Below are 27,573 nucleotides of genomic sequence, written 5' to 3' on the forward strand. Positions count from 1 at the left end.
GAATCGCACTAATTATTTTGGGTTCAAAATAGGTTTCATATTTCAAAATTCAAAGTGCTAGTTGTTATCTTTAAAACAATTTACAACTTGGATTGCCTTTTCTAAACTGAATCAGCCATCTAGTGAGATCAAGCAGGGGACGCTTGCTTTATGTCCTGACTTCCAAGGAACGTTATCATCATGTCAAGGATAATCTTTCTCTTTAGTGCTGTCCCTTCTGAAATAACATACTCTGGTGATATGGATATGGAGAAGTATGAACTGTATACCAAGACTGGCAAACAGTACATTATACCACAACAATTTTTGAACCAAGGTATCTAAAATCTGCTACTTTAAAGAATATGTAAACAATTTGGGACCTATTACACATGTGAAATTGAAATTTCTATAATGTTCAGACCACTTTTAGTCATACAGTTGTGGTTGTTTCAGTGTCCCTGTTATAATTGTAATTTCAATACTTCCTACCAACTTCCCACAAAGTTAATGGAGAAGTCAGCAGAGAGTCAGAAGTTTCTCCCGCTACCACTGCCTTTTTGTCTGCCTATAGTCATTCTGTTTATCTATTTAAGTAAGAAAATATTAATTTAGGACCATGCACCATTGTGATAAAAAATATAGTCAGCCTAAAATTTAATATTCATTCTGGTCACATCAGACTGCACTACTTTCTCTCAAACCATGATCCAATGGGTCAAGGTGCTGTCTACAGTACTTTAATTATACATTCATCTATCTTCCTAGGTATCTATCTTTCTATCTATCTATCCATCCATCCATCCACTTGTTTTATTTGTATTTGATTTGTGGCTTTATAGCCATAATAATACAAGCAGACTATTCTCACTTTGTTTACCAGTTCTGTATTTTAACCTATGGGGAGTATAAGCTGCTTAGCTAGTTCTTTTTAAAATGAAGTAGTATATAAGCCCTTATTTAATATGTAAACAAATGTTTAGATGCAATTGCCTACCTTTCTTGACAATGAGAAGCTATGAAGTCTGATTCAGCTCTATGATGCAATATTCTGTCACAGCTTGCCAAATCTGAAAAGGCAAAGGGCAGCCAGCAAACCAGAAAAACAATTACAACCTAGTAACATAAAAAAGAGAATACTGTATACCCAAACCCTATCTCTCCAAAAGGAGCCTAAACTCATAATCTTCAGGTTATAATACTTCCAAAACCTAATGGAAATAGCTAGAAGGTTTTGCTATTTGAACCTTTTTGCTTAGACAATATAGCTGTCTCTTGGACTTTTACCACTCATTCTTTGTGGAAATGTTTAGGGAAAATAACGTTAAAAAGAAAATAATTGATATGAAAAATTATAGGATTAAACATCCTTTCCCCTCTTAATTTTTCTTTTTTCCTTCTTGCATCTAACTTAAAAAAATATTAAAAATCCAAAATATGAATGATACAGAATTCCATGTAATGTGCAAGTTGATATGAAAAGTTCATCTGACAAAATAGGTTACAAGTGCAGAAGACCAGCATTCCAAGCTACTCTAACCTAGCATTCTAATCTCAGACAGTAATACAGAAGCTCATATTAGTTATGAGACATGAATGACCAAGAACACAAAGTTATCCAATAACAAGATCCCAAAACTACTGTGTGTCCACATGCCTTGTCAAGTGCACTATCCAGCTTCAGTCAGTTTGCTTGCATCCATGCATGTACTATCAGTTATTTGGATTGGTGACATCTTGCCTTCAGCCAGTCCAATCTCTTTTAACCTTACATTTCCTTTCAATAACCTGTCTAAAGCTATTTGATTCACATGTGTATTCAAAATGTCTCAAACAGAATCACATACCATACAAAGGCAACATTTCAGTTACTAATTCAACCAGAATGTCAGGTTCATGAATCCTGTCAGGCCTATGTATTCAGTGACTCATCACTACTGTAAAGCCTCAACTTCTGCTGCTTTTCCCCTTGATCTGCTTTGACCCGTCGGCACCAGTTGCCTTCTGTTATAGGAGTCCTGGTGTACCTGTCATATTTTAAAGAAGGATTGCTTCCATTATACCAGACATCTCCTCCTTATCTATCATATCATAGTTCTGTCAGTTCAACAAATGTTTTGTTGAAAAAGGATATGCTGAATGTTTTGGGGAAGGCAAGCCAGCCAGTAAGTTGTTTGTGTTCTGGAAATTTCTATGATTTAATTTTATCTCTACTTGCAAATGTCTTCAGAGAAATGTCTTTGTTTCCCGGCTATACAGTAAAAATTCATACATGTGCACGCACAGGATGAATAAACAATAAAATAATGCATACACTACCAAAAGAGGAAATGCCAAATAGGCAGAAAAGCTATCCATTGATAGCAATAGAGAGACACAGTTGCCAGGGGAAAATTGCAAATCGTCCAACACAAAAAGTAATAGGGCAGGTCCCTCAAACTGAGTAACCAAGAAATTCTATCATTAAACAGGGCTCTTGGGTTGAACCCATGGGGAAAGAGGTTAGAAATATGCCTGGCTAAGAATAAATCAGTCATGCAGTCCCAGCAAATGCAGTATAGTTAAACAACATACTTCAAAATGAAGCCTTGTTTCCAAATACTACACTAGCAGAGGATAAGATCTACGGTGTCAGCACCATCAGTGATGCCCATATAACCTACCCTCCACCTCCTAGTAGAGGTTGTTGTTTTATCAGCCAAGCATTACAGCATTAAGCAGACTGAGGCAAAGTGAGTTTCTGTCTAGGTTCCCTTGCTACCAGCCATGTCCCTTTGGAATTTTGCATCAGCTACTGACTTGTGCAGGATGAAACAATCAGCTTACAGCTTCTGTCTATAACATCAAAAGATCTCCAATGCTCAGCAATGCCCTCGCCTTTCTGATATCTTCCTAGTCCTAGTGTATGTGCCAACAGATGCAGAGACAAAAAGAAAACAAAGTACACTCTAAGTTGATTTTGCTTTTCAAAATTCATGCACAGTATTTGAACTGACATTAATAAAGGCCTAGATTTTGTGTGTGTGTGTGTGTGTGTGTGTGTGTGTGTGTGTGTATAAAAGTAAATATATAATATCTAGGGCTTTATTAACATCAGCTGTTAATCTATAGAACTGGTATTATTTGGTAGAAGAATCATCTTGTTGCATAACAGGAAAAAGACCAGCTGTTTTTTCCCCCAAAGTATGAGAATACCCTACTGAATCAATCATAGACACATCAAGCCAGCATGCCACCTCTCACAGTGAGCCAAAACATACATCTAGGAAGCTTGCAGACAGACAGTTCTCCTCTTCTATTATTGCTCTTGTAATAAGCTGTTCCCATGCCTGGAGGCTGTTCCCAAGCAGCCATACATAAAACCGTCCTTTAGGAATTTGTCTAGACCTCTTCTGAAGCCATTTAACCTAGCAGCCAATGCATCTTGTGGCAGCACATTGTACATGTTAGCCTCTATCATATGTTCCTGCGTCTTATCTTATACTGATATGGAACACAAGTTCAAGTCTCTTGATCATCTTGGTTGCTCTTTTCTGCACTTTCTCCAGCTCCACAATTTCTCTCTCCAATGTGGCTGCACAATAAATTTGGATGGGGCATGTAAGATAAGCTGAACTACTGTACCTCATCACTTTTCTGATGACCTAGCAGAAAATTTGCTTTCTTAACCACTGTTGCATATTGCATAGATTTTCACTTAACCATCTACAACTACAAGATCTTTTTGTTAGTTGGCCATTGACAGTTCAGTCCCCATCCTTTTATAAGTGAAACATGGATTCCTAGCTGCAAACAGGCACGACACTGTGCTTGTTAACACTGATTTGCATTTGCCATTTAGTAACCTAGTGACTACGGAAGGAGAGATCCCTTTGGAGCTCTTCATGGTCCATTTATGCATTTTTTTCATATTAAATCATTCCACAGAACAGAATTAACAGAATAGCAGAGTTGGAAGGGACCTTGGATGTATTGGGTCCAGAACAGATTCTTGGGAGAACCAATTTATCTTCTTCAATTGTGAAAATTGTCCATCTATCCTATGCTGTTTTTTATTATTCAACTAGTCATTAGTCCATCGGATAACCTCCCCTGCTATCACATTACTCAAGTTATTTAAGAGTCTTTGGTAAGGTGATATGGTACATCACCTTCATCCATATGCTTAACACTTTTAAAGAACTCAAGCAAGTTAATGAGACAGCACCCTCAATGTGCCCAAGCTGCATTCATTGCTTCTGCCTGGGCAACATTTTTATTTCTATTTTTTGCCTATTTGCTTGGAAATGTTTAAGTTAATATAGTTCTAGTTTCTAGAATCCCCTTGGAGTTCTTTTTATACATTATATTTTATACATTAGAGTTACACCGGCTACCTTCTAATCCTGAGACACAATGCAAGATTTTAAGAACATATTTTTGTCAATACTGTACATCATCAGTGCTATTTTTTTAGTTCCTTAAGGACTCATTGAAGGATTTTGGAATATTTTTATTTTGAATTTTTCAATATGTTCTAGAAAACGTTATCCTGTTATACCTGTTTGCCTAGATGGATTGTAGTAGACTTAACATATATTATTCCTATTTCTTCAAATTACAGAGTAAACAGATTAATGAAATTCTAGCTATAGGAGATTATGCTATAATTAAATATTAAGCTACATTTAAATTGAAAAGTACATTCAAAAGATCAGTTCCCTTACATTTTTTCAGTCAAGCTTCAGTGAAAGATGTATCTGGTTTCCTATGCAGATAGATAGAGCTTCACATTTATACCACATAATGACTTGTGTGAATAAGTTGTGTTATGAAAAAGCACTAGTGACATGAGTTGATTTCTCACTCCCACATTTCTGAAGTAGATTATAGCAAGAAAGGAGTGACATTCATTTGATTGTCTTAATTACAATCTATATAGGATAAATTGTTTGCAGAACAGTACTGTATGTGCAAGGAGAAATTTCATGTTTATATTTTTAAAAGAGTTTATTTGGAAAATGATTACATACATCACAACAGAGTGACAATTTATTTACTTAAATAATTTAAGTCATCCTTGATTTTAAAAGAGAATTGGGGTAAGAAGTAGGTGTGAGTATCTTACCATCAAGCCCAAATATATTTTAATAATATGTTTATTCCCATGCAATTACCACCCACCTTAAACTTAGGGCTAGTTTATCAGAACTAGTTAAATTACAGTTTACAAAATATTGGCTCCTTTCCATGTCCTCTTCTCACCTCACTAACAACAAAGACTTTTATAAAAGCAAATGACATGTTGTGATGTGCATATACTGATGTAGCTAATCCTTGAGAGAGTAGGGAGCTTCTGTTTTCAGATGAATCACAATTAATGGAAGGGGCTGAAACTGTTTTAATCACTCAGTTGAGGTTTAAATAACCCAGATACATACAGGCAGAATATGGGACCAAAGAGGCCATAGAGCCATAGAAGGAAATATAAATGCCAAATAGATTAGGAAGAGGACACAAGATAGATGAACTAAAAGTGCTTAATTTTAGATGAAAACATAGATAGGGAATTGTAAATACCTGGTGGAATGCAGAGGGCCAGCTATGTCTTGCTACCAACTATTTAGATTACACCAGATAGAAAAAGGCTTATTGGGCACAGGGTGGCTCTACAAGTATACATCAAGCATAATATAACAAAAGCTAGAAGCTTCCAAGAAGGAAGTTATATCCACAGAATCCCTGCTGGAAATGGTACTCATCTCTCAAAGGAACCTTAATACTAGAAGCACATTACACCCACCCCACCCCCTAACAAAAATATTTAGGTCAATCATGATAGAGAATGAAATCAAGAAAGCATCCAAAGCAATCTGTATGATAGCAAAACAGGTTTTTTTCAAAGTTTGGGTCCAAGCTTCTGGGGAATTGTGTGTAAATCTGAGAAGCATCACACATTTGGGGGCTTGACCGTACAACCTGTGAAAACCTGGTTCTGTTCTGTCCAGACAAACTATGTTCTTAACTACATATCATACATATTTAGAATACAAAAAACTTAACATTATCCATTACACTTACATTTCTATCTTAAACAAAATAAAGCAATGAAGAACAATGTTTAGTTTAATTTTTAAATGACTAATTAATAAGTGAAGAGCGAAGATCTTTTATTAATTAATGAGAATTTCATAATACTAGGAAAATCATAAGTATCAACAACAAAATTAAAAAGCTGACAACAGGTTATATGGCTTATCTATTGAAGTAATTACTAATCTTTTTACAAAAACAGTAAACTTTACAATGCTATTTAGAATACATTCATACCACACGCTCTGAGAATGTTCCATTATAAATATATCTGCTGCTAATTAATTAGTTTCTGTAACAATTATTCAGTTGACTGAATTGTAATACCTAATGATTTTGCACAGGGGTATGCGTTACTGTTGTTGTGAACCGCCCAAGGTTATGGCACATAAAATGGCTTATGTATAAATCAAATCAAATCAAAACATAAATAAATAAATAAATAAGATACCGCATTTGTAAACCTCAGAAAAAATTATTTATATTTTAAATTCTGCTATAGACCATGTTCTTAGATAAAGTAATTCTAGTTAATCAGAGAAATGTCATATGCCTAATATTCTACTACTCCATACCTTAACTCATAAATCTTTATGCATTACTTCAGTGATAGAACAAGATAGGAAAGTAGTAATAAATCAATTTATCCGTCAAATATAATTTTGAAGAAGTGCTTTGGAATATGCAGGAACATGAATGTAGGGTCTCTTTAAAGTTGCATCATTAAAGCAGCTCCATTTTTTTTGTTGTTAATGCAGAAACTGAAAAAGATACTATATGGCTCTTTTAAAGAGGTTTTGTGCTCCCACATCTTCAAAAAAATTCTGAGTAATTTTCAAAGCCTACACGGTTCTAAAATGCATCAATTTTACAGACAGGCCTAAATCTTAACATTTTATTTTAGATCACATTTTAAACAGTTTGATCACCGTTAAGATAACTTATTAGCTTGCTCTTTATTACTCGATCCAGTGGTATTAACTCTGAGGCTTATACTTGATCATCAATATAGTAATGACTAGTTCATATTTAATAAATGTTCTGAGAGTAAATAGAAGTGGTCAGCAAGTATAAAACTGCTTAATTGTCAGAGGCTGAAGTTAGTAAGGCAGCAAGTGCAATTCAGGTTGGAAGTTATTACCTATAAACACCTACATGATACGGGCACAGTATATTTGAAGGATCACCTTACTTCTATTGCTTCTACCATTAGGTTAAGCAGAAGGGACAATTTTCTGGGTCTCCATCAATCAGAGATTGTCACCTAATGGGATCCAAGAAGTGTGCCTGTTCTGTAGCTGCCCTACCCCCTGGAATATATAGCTTGAGGTTTGGATAGTCCTGACTTTACTCACTTATCAGAAAGCTTGAAGACCTGCTGTTTTTCCAGGTCTGGAGACAAGGAGAGTAACTCAGCCCACACTACTGGTCAATGGTGTTTTCAGGAGCCACGTGCTAGTTGGGGCTAGGGAATGAAGCTATCAGTCCTATGCAACTTAAGAATGGGCTGGGTGAAAGTATTATGCTGTCTGTATATGCCTGGACTCTTTAGTTTGGCAGAAGTTGATCTTTGTCTCATTTAGGTTGTGTATCTGTAATAAAGGAATGTAATATGTTCAAGCTGAAACCTGTGACTGCCCTGAGTTCCTTGTAGAATTACTGCAGACATCTGATGGCAACCTTTACATTTATTTTTTCACTTAGCAATTAGACATGATAAAGTATTAAAATACACTAAATAAAAAAGGCAGTAGTATTATGACAGCCCTTATGTAGACATTGTGTGCAAATTCTACACTTCCAGCCCTGTAACACTTGGCCTACAGATTTAGGATCTAGAAGAGAAGGCTCAGCCAGTTGATCAACATCAGTCTCTCCTCTAAAAATTAGAGCATCTTCATGGTTCCATCTGCTGCCTTACCTTTCTCTTTGGAGGTAGAGTTCTCCGGTAAAAGTACAACATGCCTAACATGCAAAGATAAAGCCTAGATGCTCTGCATCAGAGCTGCAATTCATGTTTAAAATCCAAAATCTGTTTCAAAAAGGTAATACATCATTGGTCAAACTGACTATTTGGAATTCTTTTTCTTGCTCTTTTATTCTCTTTTTATATTTTTTTCAATAAGCTCCATTTTATGTCTTGAGCACTGACTATATTTTTTCAAAAAGAGATTTTGTATTAAAACCCAACTCACATGTAAAGAAAAAAAGTTCACCATTTCTATTCCACCACAACAGCTGGCAAGGAAAGACTCGGAGAAAGATCATCTTGGGGAAGTAGAAGTGTGATTGATTGTTTTTTCACAATGGCGGACTGTCCCCTCTCTACTCCGTCTGTCATACGGGGGCTGGATCTCCCCAATCCTCACTGCCAGACACAAGCTGTGACTACTTTGCTTAGCTACTGACAGTTATCAATATTGTGATAAGATGCAATTGACAGACTGGTAGGAAAGGGGAGATGGGAATGACCTACTTTACTAAGCAACATCTTTCTAATGGGGGAACAAAAGAGGGGAGAGAATGGGACATTTTGGTTTGGTCTGCCTTGATAGAGAGGAGATGTTGACGTATGATTGAAGATGATAGTAGGCTCTCTCCACAGGATGAGAATTTAAGGATTTTTTATTAATCAAATAGCAATACCTTCTCTCTAAAGGAAATAACATAAAACAAGAGATGCTGAAATTCAAGCCATCTGTGAGATTGAGCATATCCAAACTTGGAGATGTTTAGTATTTCTTAAAATCTCAGATTCTTTTGAAGTGATCCCAACTGGGACAGTAGACATCCTCAAATTCTGATCCTGGAGAGAGTCTCCCATAGTCTTCTCCTCTCTGCGAGTTGTTGCCACATCCCATCAGCTGGGAAGTGCCTCTTCCCCTTCCCACTTCGTCCTCATTGCCCCACAGTGGTGAGTTGTCCCCGCGTCCAGTTTGCCAGGGTAACCTATTCCACATCCAGTCAGCTGGGGCAAGCTGTTGACGGCAACCTGGCCAGGACAATCTGACAGTGAGTTGGGATGACGTTGATCAGGGTGGTCCTTATTTAGGTACTGCTTGGAATTTGCTTAACGACAGCAACAGGGACCTCTGGAACTGCTGTCACGAAACAAGGCAGTTATGTGATGTTTTGCTTGAGAACCACTTTGCTTAGCAATTAGGATTGTTAAGTGAGGACTACCTGTAATTAACTTTGGATAGATCGTCATCCCTGACTCTTGATCACTTATGAAACTTGGGAGATATGATTTCTTCCAATCTTCAAATATTCAAATTCACTGATTACTACACTCTAATTTCTAGTTTAAAACAAGTTATACTCCCAGATTGTTTTAAAGATTTGAAGGGGGAAAGAATAAACATATACAATCTTGTTTTCAGTTTCAGCATTTCAGCTGAAGTATTAAAAGGCCATATTCTTTTGATATATGTGACAGAAGGTAATATTATCAAAGTAGATTGTCCTCAGACAGGATTACAAATAGATTAGACACACTGACTTTATTATACATTCTGAATCCAGATTAACATTGGTCTGCTCTATTGGAACTAGACTGGCATGTATAATTCATGAACATACAGAGCTACAGCTTGAGGTCTACATCCTTTCTACCCATACTGGGTATCAACATTAAATTAAAATCAAATAATAAAAGCAGCAACAATAGATTTTTCATTATCTCAAGTCCAGTAATCACAGCTGTAGTTAATCCCTTCTTATCTTCTGAATATAAGCTTCCTAGAATTTGGCAATTAAGTTTTATTAGCTTTAATTAGATATAAAGAATATTTCAGCAAAATTGATTTTCTCATAGCCTCTCCAAATTCAGGTTTAGACTTTAAAGCTATCAAAATCCATGCAAACCTCCATGCTTTCAAACAGTACTGATGAAATGTATATGATCCAGAATAATTCCATACACAAAATTCGTAAACCCAAACTAATAACATTTCTAATTACATAATACTAACACACTGGGTCATAATAAAACATTAAGAGTATCAGTTGTTCAGTGTCTGCTACAACAAGCATTTATGATATATTCTCAAGATTTGTGGTGCAAAAATACACATTTAGAATGACATTCCTTATCTTATGTCACAGAGAATCATATTACATATTCACTGAAGAGAAATGTATTTAAGTGTTTTAACGTTTGTTAATAAAACCATTCTGGCTAATAAAACAAAGGTTCAAATTTGCCACCATGTTTCCTACACCCATGAGTGATGTATAAACATGGTCTAAATACTGCATGTTCATTTTCAAAACAGATACAACAGACTTTAACTGTATTCAACTCAATTTTAGCATGTTTAATTAAATAGAGAATTAATTCATTCAGGTTTCTAACTCAGTCTCCACTGACACATAAATATGAAAAACACAAAAGAACACAATAACAATCTAATGAGCTAAAAGGAATATGTGACTGAACACTAACTAGGAAGATAGTTTGGAAAACTATACAGATAGTCCTCATTTAGACCTTTAATTTAGCAATTGAAGTTATGACAATGTTGTAAAAATATATGTTGTTGTTGTTAGCTGCGAAGTCGTGTCCGACCCATCGCGACCCTATGGACAACATTCCTCCAGGCCTTCCTGTCCTCTACCATCTTCTGGAGTCCATTTAAGCTCACGCCTACTGCTTCAGTGACTCCATCCAGCCACCTCATTCTCTGTCGTCCCCTTCTTCTATTGCCCTCGATCTTTCCCAGCATTAGGCTCTTCTCCAGTGAGTCCTTCCTTCTCATTAGGTGGCCAAAGTACTTGAGTTTTAGCTTCAGGATCTGGCCTTCTAAAGAGCAGTCAGGATTGATCTCCTCTAGGACTGACCGGTTTGATCGCCTTGCAGTCCAAGGGACTCGCAGGAGTCTTCTCCAGCACCATAGTTCAAAGGCCTCAATTCTTTGGCGCTCAGCCTTTCTTATGGTCCAACTTTCACTGCCATACATTGCAACTGGGAAGACCATAGCCTTGACTATACGCACTTTTGTTGACAGGGTGATGTCTCTGCTTTTTAGTGTGCTGTCTAGATTTGCCATGGCTTTCCTCCCCAGGAGCAAGCGTCTTTTAATTTCTTGGCTACAGTCCCCATCTGCAGTATATATATATAAATAAAAATATATATATAAATAAAAATATATATAAATAAAAAAAATAAAGGTAGCTCTAATTTTTAAAAAGACAAAGTCATAGTAATGGACTCAGATAACCTTCAGACCAAGTGAATACCTAATTCTTCAAGTTGGTTTAAAAAGGACAGACTTTCTCTCTTATCCTGAAGAGATTCAGGGTAAGAATGCTATTGGTTTGTCCCAGAGCTCTCTCACTCCCCTCCCTGCCATTAAAGTGCCCCTTCCAAACATAAAGGGAGAAAATGCATACTGCTGCCCCTTCTTTCATGTAGTTAGATAGTCCTTTGACAATCCTTGAGCCTTTAAAAAAAATGGAAGTTGGATTAAGATCCCTGATCCCTCAGAATTTTCCCATTGCCACCTTACGTGGACACATGGATCTACAGCTGGCTAACAAACCGTACTCAATGAGTAGTCCTCAATGGACTACATCCACATGGAGAGAAGTAAGCAGTGGGGTACCACAAGGCCCAGTACTCTTCAATATCTTCATCAGTGACTTAGATGAGAGAATTGAAGGGGAACTCATCAAATTTGCAGATGACACCAAACTGGCAGGAGTAGCCAGCACCCCAGAAGACAAATTCAGGATCCAAAAAGATCTTGACAAACTTGAACAACAGGCCCTATCCAACAAAATGAGTTTCAATGTGGAGAAAAGCAAAGTCTTACACTTAGGCAGGAAAAACCAAAGGCACAAATACAGATTGGGTGAGGCCTGGCTTAAAAACAGTAACTGTGAGAGGGACCTTGGAGTCCTAGTGGACGATCACTTGACTATGAGCCAGAAGTGTGCAGCAGCAACCAAAAAAGTTAAAACAATCCTGGGTTGTATAAGAGGTATAGAATCAAGATCACGCTTTATAAAACCCTAGTAAAACCACACCTGGAATACTGCAGCCAATTTTGGTCACCATATCACAAAAAAGATGAGAGTTTGGAAAAAATTCAGAGAAGAGCAACTAAGATGATCAGAGGCTTGGAGAACAAAACATACGAAGAACAACTACAGGACTTGGGTTTGGCTAGTCTAAAGAAAAGAAGAAATAGGGAAGACATGATAGCAGTGTTCCAGTATCTGAGGAGCTGCCACAAAGCAGAGGGGGTCACGTTATTCACAAAGCACTAGAGGGAAGGACGAGAAACAATGGTTGGAAACTGATCAAAGAGAGAAGCAACCTGGAATTAAGGAGAAACTTCCTGACAGTGAGGACAATCAACCATTGGAACAGCTTGCCTCCAGAAAGCATGGGTGCTCCATCACTGGAGATTTTTAAGAAGAGACTAGTAACATCAATAGTAACCTATCAATATTATCTGTCCCATTTTGGACACTGTTTTAGCCTTAAGTGTATGCTTATGTGAGGATTCTTGCCTGCTAAATGGTAAGAATCCCTAATCATTACAGTACAGATTATGAAAAGATATTGCTGTTTTTATCAACGGAAACTGAATGTGTTGCTGAACTGTGGTAAACAGAATGCAAAAAAATGAAGAGGGATGTACACTCATGAATTATACATATCTGCCTTTAATTTGTAACACAGCAGGATAGTATTTATCAGGATTCAGAGTTTATAATCAAGTCAATATAGGTAATCTACTTTTAATACATGCCAAGTAAACAAGCATAATATTAAGGCACCATGAACCCTTTCATCAAACCAAGCAACCTCCACACATACTGAGCTACCATTTCCACAACTCCTCATCAAGAGAGCTATAAAGGTAGTAGGGTGAGCCCCCGAGATCTTAAATTACTTGAATTTGCATTTAAGTGAATAAAAGAAACTCTTAAAATTAGATATTTATAGTTTTTATGTTCATTGTATCATTTATATACTGCTTTAATAACAATGCAATGTATTATTAATGTACTTTTATACTTTAAATAATGACTATTTTGAGAACATCACAGAGAATAATCAAGAAAAAAACAGTAACTAAAACAAAAAGAATTTAAAATACTAGATATTTACCTGTGTGATATTTCCATTACTTACGACAATGTGGCATGGTTCAATATATTTATTTGGAACACTATAAAACTGGAAAACTATTCTCTAAGAACAGCAACTAACAACTTCAGGGGCAGAGCACCCCTGTTAAAGTTGTAGTCCACATAGGAGCCGAAATACTCCTTTTTAGTATATAAAATAATGAAACAATCCATGTCTGTGTTCTGCACTGACACTTTAGGGAAAGGCAACTATGAGACACAGTTCAAAGAAGAGATTGCAAGAAAGGTGGAGGAAGATATTGGCTTTGCATAAGAATTCATCTTTAATGAACTGTTGCTATTTAGAAAATTAATACTGACACATTTAAATACAGAGGGATTGAGCAACATTTACTCTGTGGACAGAATAATCACAGAAGAAATTAGTGAGTAAATGAAATACCCCAGTTTCCCAATACTTCAGAAACTTCAGTAAGTTAGTGGGCTAACTTACATCAACTCAGATTCTAGGAGGCTACAGTTTTAAAACCAGACATGCAATAAGACTACAAATATTGACCACCAATCAACCCCCCCCCCCAAAAAAAAACCCAAATTCAAAGCAATTGCAGAGGAAGCATATGAGAATCATTACTTCCAAAACTGGATTTATATCCTTCATACATTTCCTTTCCTTTTAAAATGCAAATACCACAATATCTTATCAAATTATATTTAGTAGCCGACTAGAAAAACTTTTTGTTAAATTATATCTGCAAGAACAAATGTTATATATCCATGTCAATGACATGAAGGAATGTCCATGACAAGATTTTTTTTTTTAAAATAAACATTTCTCAAACAGGAATCCGGAACAAGAATATTTTAAATGCTGTTGTCCAAAGCAGTACTAACAATACAATCTCTCTCCCTCTCTCTTTTTTTAAATGAGTAACTGAAGAAAAATTGAGATGTGTTGAGAAATCAGTGTTCAAATTAAGACAAGCATGTGCAACTTCTGTTGACATAATGCCACTCCAGACTTCAAGCTTAAAGGTCGGACTTCCAAAAAAAGTGAGGCCTGGGGGCTGTGGAGAACAGTTTAAGAGATGATATGGTTGTGAGCCTGTCTTCACTGTTGCAAAGCATAACAAATTCTTTTTGCACCTGTACCTATCCAAATTCCAATAAATACCCCCATAAAGCCTGGACATTTTGCCCCTACCCAATCAGAGGACTGAAAAAAGGACTCTGGCTGATGGCATATTTTTGCATCCCTGAACTAAAGGTAAAGGTAAAGCTTCCCCCGCACATGTGTGCTAGTCGTTTCCAACTCTAGGGGCCGGTGCTCATTTCCGTTTCAAAGCCGAAGAGCCAGTGTTTGTCCGAGGACGTCTCCGTGGTCATGTGGCCAGCATGACTAGATGCCAAAGGCGCACGGAACGCTGTTACCTTCCCACCGTAGTGGTCCCTATTTTTCTACTTGCATTTTTACGTGCTGGGACGAGTAACAGGCGCTCACTCTGTTATGCGGCACTCGGGATTCGACCCGCCAAACTGCTGACCATCTGATCGACAAGCTCAGCATCCTAACCCACTGAGCCACCGTGTCCTTTATACTGAGATAATACCTTAGTATAAATAATACCTTTAATGAAAACATAAATATTCTAAACATTTTTAATATTCTCCTTTATATTAAGTCTGTTTAAGCATTTTCACTTATAGTTTATCAAAATTCTCCAATACTTACAAAATCTTTTACGTCTTTTCTGCTGATCATCAATGCTTTATTTATCCTTCTCTCAATTTTATAAACACACAAAGCAGAAAATAATTCCCACAATGAAGAAAGCGTTCAATACAAGTATTGCTCTGATTACTTAACAGATTTAATTAAAAACTATTTTATTACTTAATCAACCCAACAAAATTCATTTCAAGGTTGTATATGGAGAATACAACACAAACTAAATATAAGTTATTCACACAAATACTTCTCAATGTTTATTTGCTACTTATAGGTCATCTACTCAAAAAAGATTGTAGATTCCAACTAGTAAATTGTATCTATGCACTATTTGTTTAATCAATTTGCAATACTATGCAGCAGAACTCAGTGATAAACTCTTTCTTAATTAAAATGGGTTCTAATTTATCAAAAATATCAATTATAAGCACCTCTTACAATCTAGTTTTATGTGCATATTCAATTTTTACTTCCTTTTCTCTTACTTTCAGTAGGTATATTTTAGCTTATGTCTACTCTACAGTATCAGATACAATAACTCTTACATCTTTCAAGGGTAGATAGAATAAAACTGTAGAGCTTATACAAGATATATATATAAAAAATTAGAAATCTGATAAAGAATACACAAAATAGGAATTGTACATGGCAGCTGTACCTTCTACAAATTAAGAGTTTTATTATTTAAAGATTTTCACACAAAATCTTCTGAGCACCTTAAAAATTACTTGTATTGATTAACTGTACTTCGAACTATCAATTTAGATAGACTAGTATTTGGATTTAAGTCAAAGTAGTGCCCTGAAAAGCACACAGACTCAGTTTCACCTGACTAAATTATAGTTTGCCATCTCAAAACTCCTATTTTCCAGGATATGGGGATTTCATGATTCAGTCTGCCTGCCTGTATACACCACGCCACAATTTAATACATCATGAAAAAGCTTTACAATTTAGCAGAAAATAATAGTCTAGAATTACATATAAGACTTAGTTTATTTGATTAAATTGCTAAGGCAAACTTACTAGAGTCTCTGGTAAATCAGAAGTGAGAGGCAGAAATTACTGATTGAAAAGAAAGAACAGTGGGGGAGGGGGAAAATGCTGGGTTTACTTAGGTACAAAAAAATACATTTATCAAAATTCTTAAGAAGTTTATTAAATCTAATCTGTTTCTCAGATTAGATAATGTCTTCCAACAGCAAACTGGTAGAAAACAAAATGCTCCTGTCTGGAAATAAGCTGCTTCTTACAGAGTTTTGATCAATACTTGAGTAGAACTTATGTACTTATGTGTTTGTGTATTTTATTTACACACAATAAATTGATTTTTAAATTAAATTGTTTGATTACTATTATATGATAATGAAGTTATTCATTCAGTGAGTCCAACTCTTGGTGCTTAGCAAATAAATTATATTAAAAACAATTTCATTCTCACATCCATTAAGCCATGAACCTTGCTTAGCATCAATGTGCTCACTTACGGCTGTTGTTCCTCATCTCAAGTGGTATGGTTAATGAACCAGCCATCTATAACTGATTTTGAATTGTATTCTGAATTCCTCTGAATGCAGGCTATTTCTGGCCATTCCAAATTGGAAAATATTGAGATAAAGAGATCTAAAACAGGACATGTTTACATTCTCTAGCTAGTTCTGATTTTAATATAGCCTTTGTTCTGCACTCTTAAGAGATGCTTGGCTTGAATAAATAAAAATGAATGGTGATGATGGTTGGTGGTTAACCATTACAATCAGAAGTTGCCAGAAATTAAAATCACTTTAACAAACCATTATTACTGAGTGTGATGCATAAATTAGAAAACTGTTTCTTATATATAGTCAATAACTTAACTTCCTTTTCGGGGATTCTCGTCTTCCTTCTTTTTAGGTTTCCCTGCTTTAAGCAGCTGTTTCTCCTTCAGATGCTACAAAGCAGCCTATCCTGACCTGACTGCTATCCAGATATGTGCATCCCAACTGTTACAATTATCAGCTATCATTAAAATTCGGAGCATCCATATATCTGGAGGCTGGGAATATTATAACACTGTCATGCAACCACAAGCAATAATAAACAAAGAAACAATCTATTTCCCAATCATATCAACTTAGCCTTACGTTTGCATTAGCATATAAAGACATAGCATTGCAATTTAAATATAAACATAGCGCTTCTATGCTGGTTTCAAGCTGGACCATACAACTAGAACACCCAACAAATGAAACACAATTCTACTGTGTTTGAACTGAGATAGCAGGCAATACATTGTATTAACAAAACAAATTGGACAACTTCATTAAACGATTCCATGTTCCAAATACTTACACTTGAATCAAAGCTACACACACTGATATCATCTTCATCTTGGGTACTCTGCTTGCGTTTCTTCTATAAAATTAAGAATACAAAGGAGTTCAGTAGCAGAATACAGAGAAGTAATGGTAATATAAATATTTTTTCAATTAAAGAATATGTTTCTTATTTACAACTGCTCACACACTCTGCATGCTCTCAAATTTCTTTCTTAGTAAAGCCTTTCAAGAAATATCTACACACATACACACATTTCTGAAAAAGTATGGGAAAAGTACAAGTAAAATAGGATGTTGTGATTAAGTAACATACATAATTTTAATAAGGTGGGTGGCTGTATAAATTTAATAACAACAACAACAATAATAATATAGTTGGAAGGGACCTTGGAGCTCATCTAGTCCAACTCCCTGCTCAGGCAGTAAACCCTATACCATTTCAGACAAATGGCTGGCCAGTCTCTTCTTAAAAACTTCCAGTGTTGGAGCATTCACAACTTCCGGAGGCAGATTGTTCCACTGATTAATTGTTCTGACAGTTAATTATATTTATAACCACTTATACTTATAATACTTATTACCACCTTGTAACATTCTCCATTTCATAGCAAAGTCCATTAATATTTTAAAACCATGAACTGATTATAAAATTTGAAGTGCAGAAGATCAGCATTAAATCAAAACTGAACAGTTATTTACATATAAAACCCACAGATTTGTAAACAGTATAAAAATATCTATCCTATTAGATATTCTTAATTTTGTTTGTTGGGGAAAAAGACGCTAGTAAATAGATTCTTTTTCCCCATTCATTTTTCCACACCCAAAATATGTTTCAAAATAATGGGGACAATTTTGACTTGACTGGAGAAAAACTGCAAAGAGGCTATAAAAGTAAACTGTTGTGTGAACAGCATAGTACTAGATGTGGCCAGTATATTTACTTCTTATTTACAGTTTCAGATTACTATAGCTATAATGTAAAAAAAAAATCAAACATCTGCAGTGAACGTATGGAAACAAACATACAAATTCAGCAAAGCAATGATGTTATCCTCTAAAGAGCTATTTGGAAGAGTTCTGTCTTAATCATTTTCCATAAGACAATAATACAAAAATCTCAACCTTTCAACTCCATATATTAATCTATCTACCTTTTGTACCAAACATCTGGATACAAGTATCACCCCTCTTTATAATATGATCCTCCTGAAGTGCAATGTTAGCTGATTAAATCCAAATTCAGGAACAAGAACTGTATTTTATTCAAATTAACAGCAATGTTTATTTCAAACTTTTACTCTAGCTTTTAAGCCACAACATAATTGCAGCTTATTTACTGGCAATGGGGTGGGTGCGGTTTCGCCATGACACATCCGGCCCACAGGACGGCAGTTTCACACACCTGGTCTATGCAAACAACTCTTCTCAGAGTAATGGTTTGCACCTGAGTAAGGTAAACTCATTCATTTGGACTTTGTCATCTTATGACTACATAGATACTCTAAACCAGGGCTTTTCAATTGGTGGTACGGGTACCACTTGTGGTACATTAACGAGTGGCAGGTGATACGCAACCCTGCCTAGCCAAGTGTAGTGGGGGAGGGAAAGAACCAGTGCAGCCAAGGACTTACTGTGAGAGAGTCCTCTGGAGCTGCAGAGTGGCTGGGGTGAGGCAAAGACCCTTAGGCTCACTTCTGGCTCACCCTTCCCCATGAGAAAGGAGGAGGGGGTGCGGAGACAGTAGAGGCTATAAAAGGAGGCAGTTTGGGTGGGAGAGGGAGAGAGAAAGAAAAAAAAGAAGCAGCCTTGGGAGGTGGTGGAGTCAGCTCTAGCTGCACCGAAAGGGAAGGAAGAGGGGGAGGGAGACGAGAGGAGATCAAGCAGGCCAAGCAGGCCAGCAATGAACTGATCTACAACTTTTGTGGCTGCCACCTGTGCTGACAGCAACAAACGGGCAAGAAATGTATCAGAGGAGGGGTAGCATCAGCTGGAGGGAGGGAGATGGAGAGTGGAAGCATTCTTATGTGCTTTTGTGACTTTGAAGTTCTGGGATTTGTGTAATGGGGGCTTTGTGTTCTTAAGGAGTGTTTGGCAATTTCTATTTGGCTGATGGCTGATGTCTTGTGTTAGCTTCTATTGCTTTGCTACTGTTAGCTGTAAGTTTTGCTGCAAGGGATTTTGACGTATTTTTCTCCTGAATGGATTTTGCCTGTATGAATTAAGCCATTAGTTATGAATTAAGCCATTTGGGGAGGCTGCCCTAGCCGGCAGCCAATACTTACTGGAGGCTTTTCCTTGTTTGATGAATATATGGAAGGGAGAAAATATTGGGGGGGGGGTGGTATTCAAATTCTTCCTTCAGAAGGAGGTGGGCATGAGAAAGAGGGAGGGAGGGAGGGAAGGAAGGAAGTCCCGCCTTAGCACTTGGCCACCAGCAGCCCTGCCATTGACTTTGCTTGTCAAAAGGTTGCAGAAGGGGATCACATGATCCTGGGACACTGTGGCTATCATAATGAATCAGTTGCCAAGCATCCAAATATAAATCACATGACCCTGGGCATGCTGCAATGGTCATAAGTGTGAAAAATGGTCATAAATCATTTCAGTGCAATTACAACTTTCAACAGGGTTTTTTTTTTGGTCAAGTTTTTAACACCTTGCTGGGTGGTACTCGAATATTGCCATATCCTAAACGTGGTACAATCTGTGAAAAGGTTGAAAAGCCCTGCTCTAAACTAATGCTCTGCTTGACTCCACCCCCTGGTTCTGCTAGTCTCCCTCCTACATTTATCAACATTAAAAATATTAGTCATGTAAGTGATAAAGTTACTGGTGGAAGAAAAAAATAATCAAGACTGCCATTTTGCTAGGTCAGATTACCCATGTGCACAATTATTTGTGAAGGAAGGGCAACTGTAGAAGAATGTGCACCTCCAAAATAATTTTTGAAACATTTGTCTTAAGTAGGTTTACTTACCTGTCTACGTATCAAACTAGATGTTAAATGCAGTTTGATGTCTAACAAGTAGGCTTTTAACACTTTAGATTAGAATGCAAACAAAAGCAACCTCTTCTCTTTTCTTCCCTTTTCATATTATTTTCTTTTAAGCTGCTGTTTGCTTTTAATGGGAACACTACTGGCATTAGCTCGAGCAGACAGACTCTCAAGAAAAAGCTTAAATTTACCTTCACACTTTCTTTGTCCTTGTTAATTATTTATCTATTTTCAAGCTGACCAGTTTCCATTAAAACGTAACAAACAAGTGTTAAATGCAAAGATACAGAACAAATAATGTTTGCCCCCAAGCTGCAATGTTGTTAGGCCAAATAGTATAGCAGTAAACATTTTATACATTTCATATTTAATGCCTCCTCACACGGTCTGTCCTCCAATCAAAGCAGGATGACAATTGATCCTGAGACTTCTTAGATGATCCTGAGACTTCTTAGATGATCAATTGATCCTGAGACTTCTTAGATGATCACAGACTAGCCCTTATCGTTTAGCCTATCTTACCTGGCAAGGCTGCTATAACAAGACTGGAAAAAGAACCGCACACACTATCATGAAAGGTGGAAACTGATAAAATCATCAATAAGTGCTGTGAAAATATAATGGATGCAATTTACCTGGAAGGTCAAAGGTTCCAACAAACCCTGACTCTATAACTGCTCCCTGAACATAAATATTTAAATAGATAGGTTCCACGGCATCTACCATTAAATCAAAGAATTTAGCATCCCCCAAAATTATAAACAAGGAGGAGAAGGAGGAGGAGGAAAATTAGAAAGCAAACACCCAGTTCTCACAGGGACTGGAAATTTAAAAAGGTCAAGTTCATACATTGTTCACAAAGAGCTGGCAACAGGACGACACAGCAACACCCTGTTCCAAGCTATAATTAACAATAGGAAATCTAAAATGTAACAGCATGGTATTTAGTTTCTAGGGCAAATTAAAAACAATTGAATTTTTCTCTTATATCAGATGCACTTTTAATGTTAGGTTTAGCTTGTGATACCTTTTATATACTGAAAAGCAAGGAAGTGAAAGATTTCTAGTAAAATTGACTTTTTTTACTTCTAACAATAAGGTACACTTACAATGAGACTGAAGTCTAGTCAATGTATCTTAAGAGGATCTAGTAAGCAGTGGAGGGAGTTTAATGAAAAATATTATTCATTTTCAGTCATTTAATCTTATCTTTCAAGATTCAGTGAATAAATTCGGTTAAGGAACAATAAGTTATAATAACATGTACAATAAATTAACAACCAGTAGAACTTTAAACACTAAAGTTCCGATAAATGCAAAATAAACCTTCTTTTCTCTTTACCCTAATTCAGTTTTCCTTTAAATTAACTTGGATAAAAATACTGATTAACACTGATACAGAGTTCAGTTGTTCCTCAGTGGTCACTTTCCCAGCCAAAGAAGACACTACTCTCATTTTGAAGATGGGATGCTAAAAGTGAAATAGAATGGCTGCCCTAGTAGGCATGACTGCGAGATTTAAATGAAGATACTTATCTTACAATTTACACTGCTACTACCACACAGCGAAATCAATACATTGAACTTTGAAAAGAGAATCAGAAGGCAACACCTAGCCAGAGTCACCTTTATGTTCAAAAACCAATAAACTACTGTAAATTCAAAATCCATTATGGAACCTCTGCCAATTAACGCTGCTAGAAACTATGTTCATGAGTTTTAAAATGGAATAATAGGAAATGTTGAGACTATGTTTACTGACAATTATGTGACACCCTCATCATCAAATTATTTAATCAGGAATCTCAGTTTCAGAGCTTGTATGATGAATCATCCATTTACATGTATTTATGCTTCAGGCTGGTATAAACAGCAAGTTTGCACTTGTTAATGTTTTCTATTTCGCCTTCACATTTATACAAAAGAAAAAGAAGCAATTGAATTTAACAATGTGACACAGGAAACCCCAAAAGAAACATCAGCATTTTCCTGTATAAGTTATATCCAGTAAGCTGCCTACAATGCTATCCAATAAAGAACCAGCACAGAGTGATTCATTCAGAGGGCTCGTCGGGCTAAAAAAAAAACCAAATAAGCCAGCTGAGTACACATCAATCTGAAAGTGTATGTTTGGGCTAAGTGTTATAATCATCTTCAAATATGGTCTTAGATGAAAAAATAACTTGAGAAATGAAAGTCATCAAAGCCAGTTTATATTACTTACAATGAAACTAGTCTGATAATTCGTGCAGTGTGTATGACATCCAGTGTGAACAACCGGTTCTCTGTGTGGATGCCACTTCTGGAAGTCCATTCTGGGCCTGGGCAACAAAGCATTAGCTACTGGTTCTGCTGAAGTGGTGCAAACTGGCTGAATCCCACCACTGGTGACATCTATTTGAACTTCATATTCTGTTTAATTAGATAATTTTTTCACATATTTAATTCTTTATTAAATAAATTTATATGGCTGCCCAATTAACACAGGAGCCTCAAGATGGCATACAACAATAATTAAACGACTCATTTGTTTTGCAATACAGTCTGTATGCTATTAATTAGATCAATTAACTTTTCTTAATTAAGGTGACATTAAAATTAAGCCTCCAACTATCTAAAGCTATTTAAATATTTTAATTTTATTAAAAATTGGTTAGTCCCATTTTAGAATAAGGTATTTTTCTTAAAGATTTGTGCCTGCTGAAATACACATGTAAAAGTTATGTTTTTGTCAAAACTGATGTTTGTTGGTTCAGTTATAAACAGAACTCTCTAAGTTATTGCAATCAACCAACTACATCTCTAACGAAGTTCTCGGGTCCTGTGTTGCACTTAAGCCTAAGAATGAGCAAATGAAATAGTGTTAAATTTTTCCTGTCATTATCAGTTTTAGACTTTGAAGGCTTTTGCTTTTGAGAGAGGAAAGGAGAAAAGTTTCTTTAAAAACTTGAATAATATTATATTATATTATATTATATTATATTATATTATATTATATTATATTATATTATATTATATTATATTATATTATATTATATTATATTATATTATATTATATTATTATATTATTATATTATTATATTATATTATTATATTATATTATTATATTATTTATATTTTAGTACTTTTGAATTTTATTTGAAATAGGCTACAGGCATCTCTTAAACAAACATCACACAATGAACTACTGATAAAATCTCTATCTTCTTGCCAAAATAAACTCTCTTGTTCCAGCAGAAACAAATCTTTTGATTGTATTTAACAATAGACCTAATGGCCTGTTCATATAAACAAGATCAATAATAAATAATACCCACAGAATTAATGTAATGAGCACTAAGAAGAGTAATAGTAAGTACTCTCGGGAATCACCCATAAAGTGCAAATGCTCCCTGAAAATAACTCAGTTTGCAATCCTATATTCTATATGCGTTATCAAGTTGTGCAGATGTAAGATGTGCTATTTTTTCTTACATACTTTGTGCTTAAGATTTATAATCTGCACTATTTTAAGAGCTCTATGGGGTATATACTGTAAGTAAGATAATATGATACCAAAATTATAAAATAAAATGCAATTACTCTAAAACAATAAAAAATAACAGCAGCAGTGACATAGTTTCTTATTGTACCTATTGACCTCCAAAGGCCTTCTGGGAATTGCCAGAATGTCATTTTAATGGGAAGCCATTTTTGCCTCAAGGCTTCAATTGTTCTATATAAGGCGACAGCCATCAAAAATGCCTCCCTTCGCGTCCCTGCTGGTGCACCTCCTAATATAAACTATAATAATAACAACAACAACAACAATTAAGTGCCGCCTATGCAAAGAAGGTGAAGAAACAGTGGACCACCTGGTAAGCTGCTGCAAGAAGATCTCACAGACTGACTACAAGCAGCGGCATGACAAAGTAGCAACAATGGTGCATTGGAAGATCTGCAAGAAATATCACTGGCCTTTAAGCAAGAACTGGTGGGATCATAAAATAGAGAAAGTCATAGAAAATGATAAAGGTAAACTGCTCTGGGACTTCAGAATTCAAACAGACAAGCACCTGCAACATAACACCCTGGACTTAACAATTGTTGATAAGAAAGACAAAAAAGTCTGGATAGTGGACATGGCAGTGCCTGGAGACAGCAGAATAGACGAGAAAGAACTGGAGAAAATAACAAAGTACAAAGACCTACAAATAGAAATAGAAAGACTGTGGCAAAGGCAAACAAGGGTAGTACCAATAGTAATAGGCGCCTTGGGTGCAATCCCAAAACAACTGGAGCAGCACTTGAACACCACTGACATTAACAAATTCGCAGTTAGTTAATTGCAACAGGCGGCCTTACTAGGAACTGCTTCCATCCTGTGACGATATCTGTAATACCATCAAACATCCACATCTGCCTATCCCAGGTCCTTGGTAAGGACTCGATAGGTAGACAAAAATGCCAAATCCAGTCTGAACATCTGGCTGACTGTGCGATGATCAATAATAATAATAATAATAACAACAACAACAACAACCCATTAAAATCGCCCCAGAAAGATTGGTTGCTGAATCTGAAGGCTGATAGTATAAGTATGGTCTTCAACATCTGACTTAGATGATTCAGGCAAGATCACATCATCCTCTAGCTTGGAGATTAAATATGAACAATTTAATCTACAAAATGACCAGCCAGATACTCTGCTTTACATAGCTCCTTCCGTAACTGTGAGCAATTCCATCTATCATGAAGGACAGATTCACATATTTTACACTCTAGAAAATGGCTTTCCAATCTTGGCAACTTTAAGATGCATGGACTTCAACTCCCAGAATTTCTCAACCAGCCATGCTGGCTGTGGAATTCTGGAAGTTGAAGTGCACATGTCTTAAAGTTGCCAAGATTGGGAACCCATGCTCTGGAGATGCTGGATCCATAGGATCAACTCTCAGAACTCTTACAAAATTTGAGATGCACTATAATTTTTAATACAAGAGAAGAAAGTTATTAAATGTAGCACTGAAGTGTAACCTTATTAAATTAATTAAATGAAACCAAACCACATTTATTTTTTATCCTGGGCTAAACCACTTTATGGACTACATCTTCTCCATGCCACTCAAAGGCCATGTGCAACTCCCAATCTGGAGAAAGTTATACACTTCTACACTATACATATGGAGCCCTGGTGGCACAGTGGTTAGAATGTAGCTTTTGCAGGCTAACTGTGCCCACAGCCAGGAGTTAGATCCTGATAGACTCAAGGTTGACTCAGACTTCCATCCTTCTGAGATTGGTAAAATGAGAACCCAAATTGTTCAGGGAAATATGCTGACACTGTAAACCATTCAGAGAGTGTTGTAAAGTACTACGGGACAGTATGTAAGTCTAAGTGCTATTGCTATACCTCCTCAGGACCTATTCCTCCCTTAGCAATACAATTTCTCTTTCCGGACTTCCGGTGGCGGCGGAGCGCCGGAGACAGCCTTTTCGGGCTGCCCGCGGCTCAGCTGTGTAGATTTCACCCGAAACAGCGCCGATCAGCTGTTCGGGTGAATTTGAAGCCCCCTCCTCGGGAGAAGAGGAGGGGGTGAGGCCCCAGGTAGGGGTCGAGTTCTCCGGGGCCGCCTGAGTTTAAAGCTTGGGCGGCTGAAGGATCGAACTCCCCCGTAGCCTGGGTTGCTCCCAGCTGGTCAGCGTCTCTGCTCCGGATTTCTTGGAGCAGAGCCAGGCGTTTACGACCACCCCTGCCAAAAGGAAAGACCCTGGAATAAAAGGAGCAGGCAGAGCGGTACAAGAGGAAAAGGTGAAGAGGATCTTTATTTTTACTCTCGAGCTTAATGGACTTTTTAAACTTAAAGTGAAAGTGCGTCACAAGTGAAAGTAAAAGATGGCGGCTAAACCTCCCTCAAAAACTCTTCGGAGTGCTGGAACTTCTCCGGTGCAACAGACATCGTTGCAAACCTTGCTTCCTCCTGCTGCATTGACATCGAAGGATTTACAAGATGCCCTTGAAAAACATGCCCAGGTAATTTTAGTAACATTGGGTGATAAATTGGCAAAAATGGAGGAGAGAATAGAAGAGAGGATGGAAGAGAAATTTAGTGCGATGAGGGTAGACATTTTGTCTACAGTGGAAAGTGTGGCTGAATGTGTGCAAGGTCTGGAAGAAAAAGTGGAAGATTTGACTCAAAAAAATGCTGTACTAGAAGTAAAGGTATTGGAGAACGAAGACTTAAGAGACAAAATGGACAGAGAGTTAAGCCTTGTTCAGTTTCATCAGATGCAGTATGCTGTTAGAATCAGAGGCTTAAAAGAAAATATTAAAGAAGATTTAAAGCAGCTGATTTCTGAAGCCCTGGAAGCAGTGTTGGGTCAGCCAGCATCTGAAATAAAGGGATGTATGGATAAAGTTTTTCGTGTTAACTCATGGATTGCCAGACAGAGGAAGTTACCTAGAGATGTGGTGGTTTACTTTACAAAGAGAGAAATCAAAGATGAAGTTATTCAAGCTGCCTACGATACTAAAGTAGTGGTTGCTGACCAAGAAGTTTTGGTCCTAAAGGAAATCCCTCCAAAGATTTTAAGGAGAAGAAAGGACTTTGCATTTATTGTGCAGGAACTTAAGCAACGTGATATAAGGTTCAGATGGGAGATTCCAGTTGGGCTGGTGGCGATGTATGAAGGTAAAAGATACCGCCTGGTTACTGTGGCACAGGCGCGTGATTTCTACAACAATGTTTTAAAAGCAACCCCCACTATCACTTTTGGAAGCGGCAAAGGGATCTGGTGAAGAAAAACCTCATGAGGCTGAAGATGGTCAGACAGAGGAGGATGGTGCTGGAAGGGATCAATTTACAACTTTGTTGGCTGATGCTGGAGAGCTAAGGGTGACGCGTGCTGCTTTAAAAAGAGCAAAACAAATAAAAGAACAAGACCAGCAGAAGTTTATGGAACTTTCAAAGCGTACTTACAGCGAGGCAGTGGGAGGAGCGCGGCCCAAAGAAGATAGGGCCATTGGAGAGGTGCTCCAGAAGCTTCGGGGTGACAAGAATGGCGACTAAATTCTTAACTTGGAATGTTAATGGACTAAATTCGCCTCAGAAGAGGAAGAAAGTTTTTCAATACTTAAAACAATTTAAGACTGATGTTATATGTTTGCAAGAAACGCATATTAGGGCTATGGACCAAAAGTTTTTACTGAATTCAAGATTGGGTACGCAATTTGTTGCCTCTGCAATGAATAAGAAAAATGGAGTGGTTGTTTATGTTAAAAGTGCTATAACAGCGGACTTAATTGAAGCAGATAAGCATGGAAGATACGTAATGATAGATTTGTTGTTAGAAGGTAAAAAAACGCTTTTAGTTGGACTGTATGCTCCTAATCA

General features: G+C 36.7%; 1 protein-coding gene across 3 annotated transcripts in view; it reads right to left on the reverse strand.

Moving 5' to 3' along the window:
• Positions 1 to 27,573, reverse strand: part of ARHGEF3 (Rho guanine nucleotide exchange factor 3) — a 148,525-nt gene that overhangs the window by 72,716 nt on the left and 48,236 nt on the right. For all 3 annotated transcript variants that reach the window (XM_081317439.1, XM_081317438.1, XM_081317440.1), the window contains one exon: positions 17,216 to 17,278. In XM_081317439.1, the coding sequence (XP_081173565.1) occupies positions 17,216 to 17,278 (63 nt within the window). The remainder of the gene's footprint in view (positions 1 to 17,215; positions 17,279 to 27,573) is intronic.

Source organism: Vipera berus, assembly GCF_964194415.1.
Source record: "Vipera berus genome assembly, chromosome: 2".
NCBI classification, from domain to species: domain Eukaryota; kingdom Metazoa; phylum Chordata; class Lepidosauria; order Squamata; family Viperidae; genus Vipera; species Vipera berus.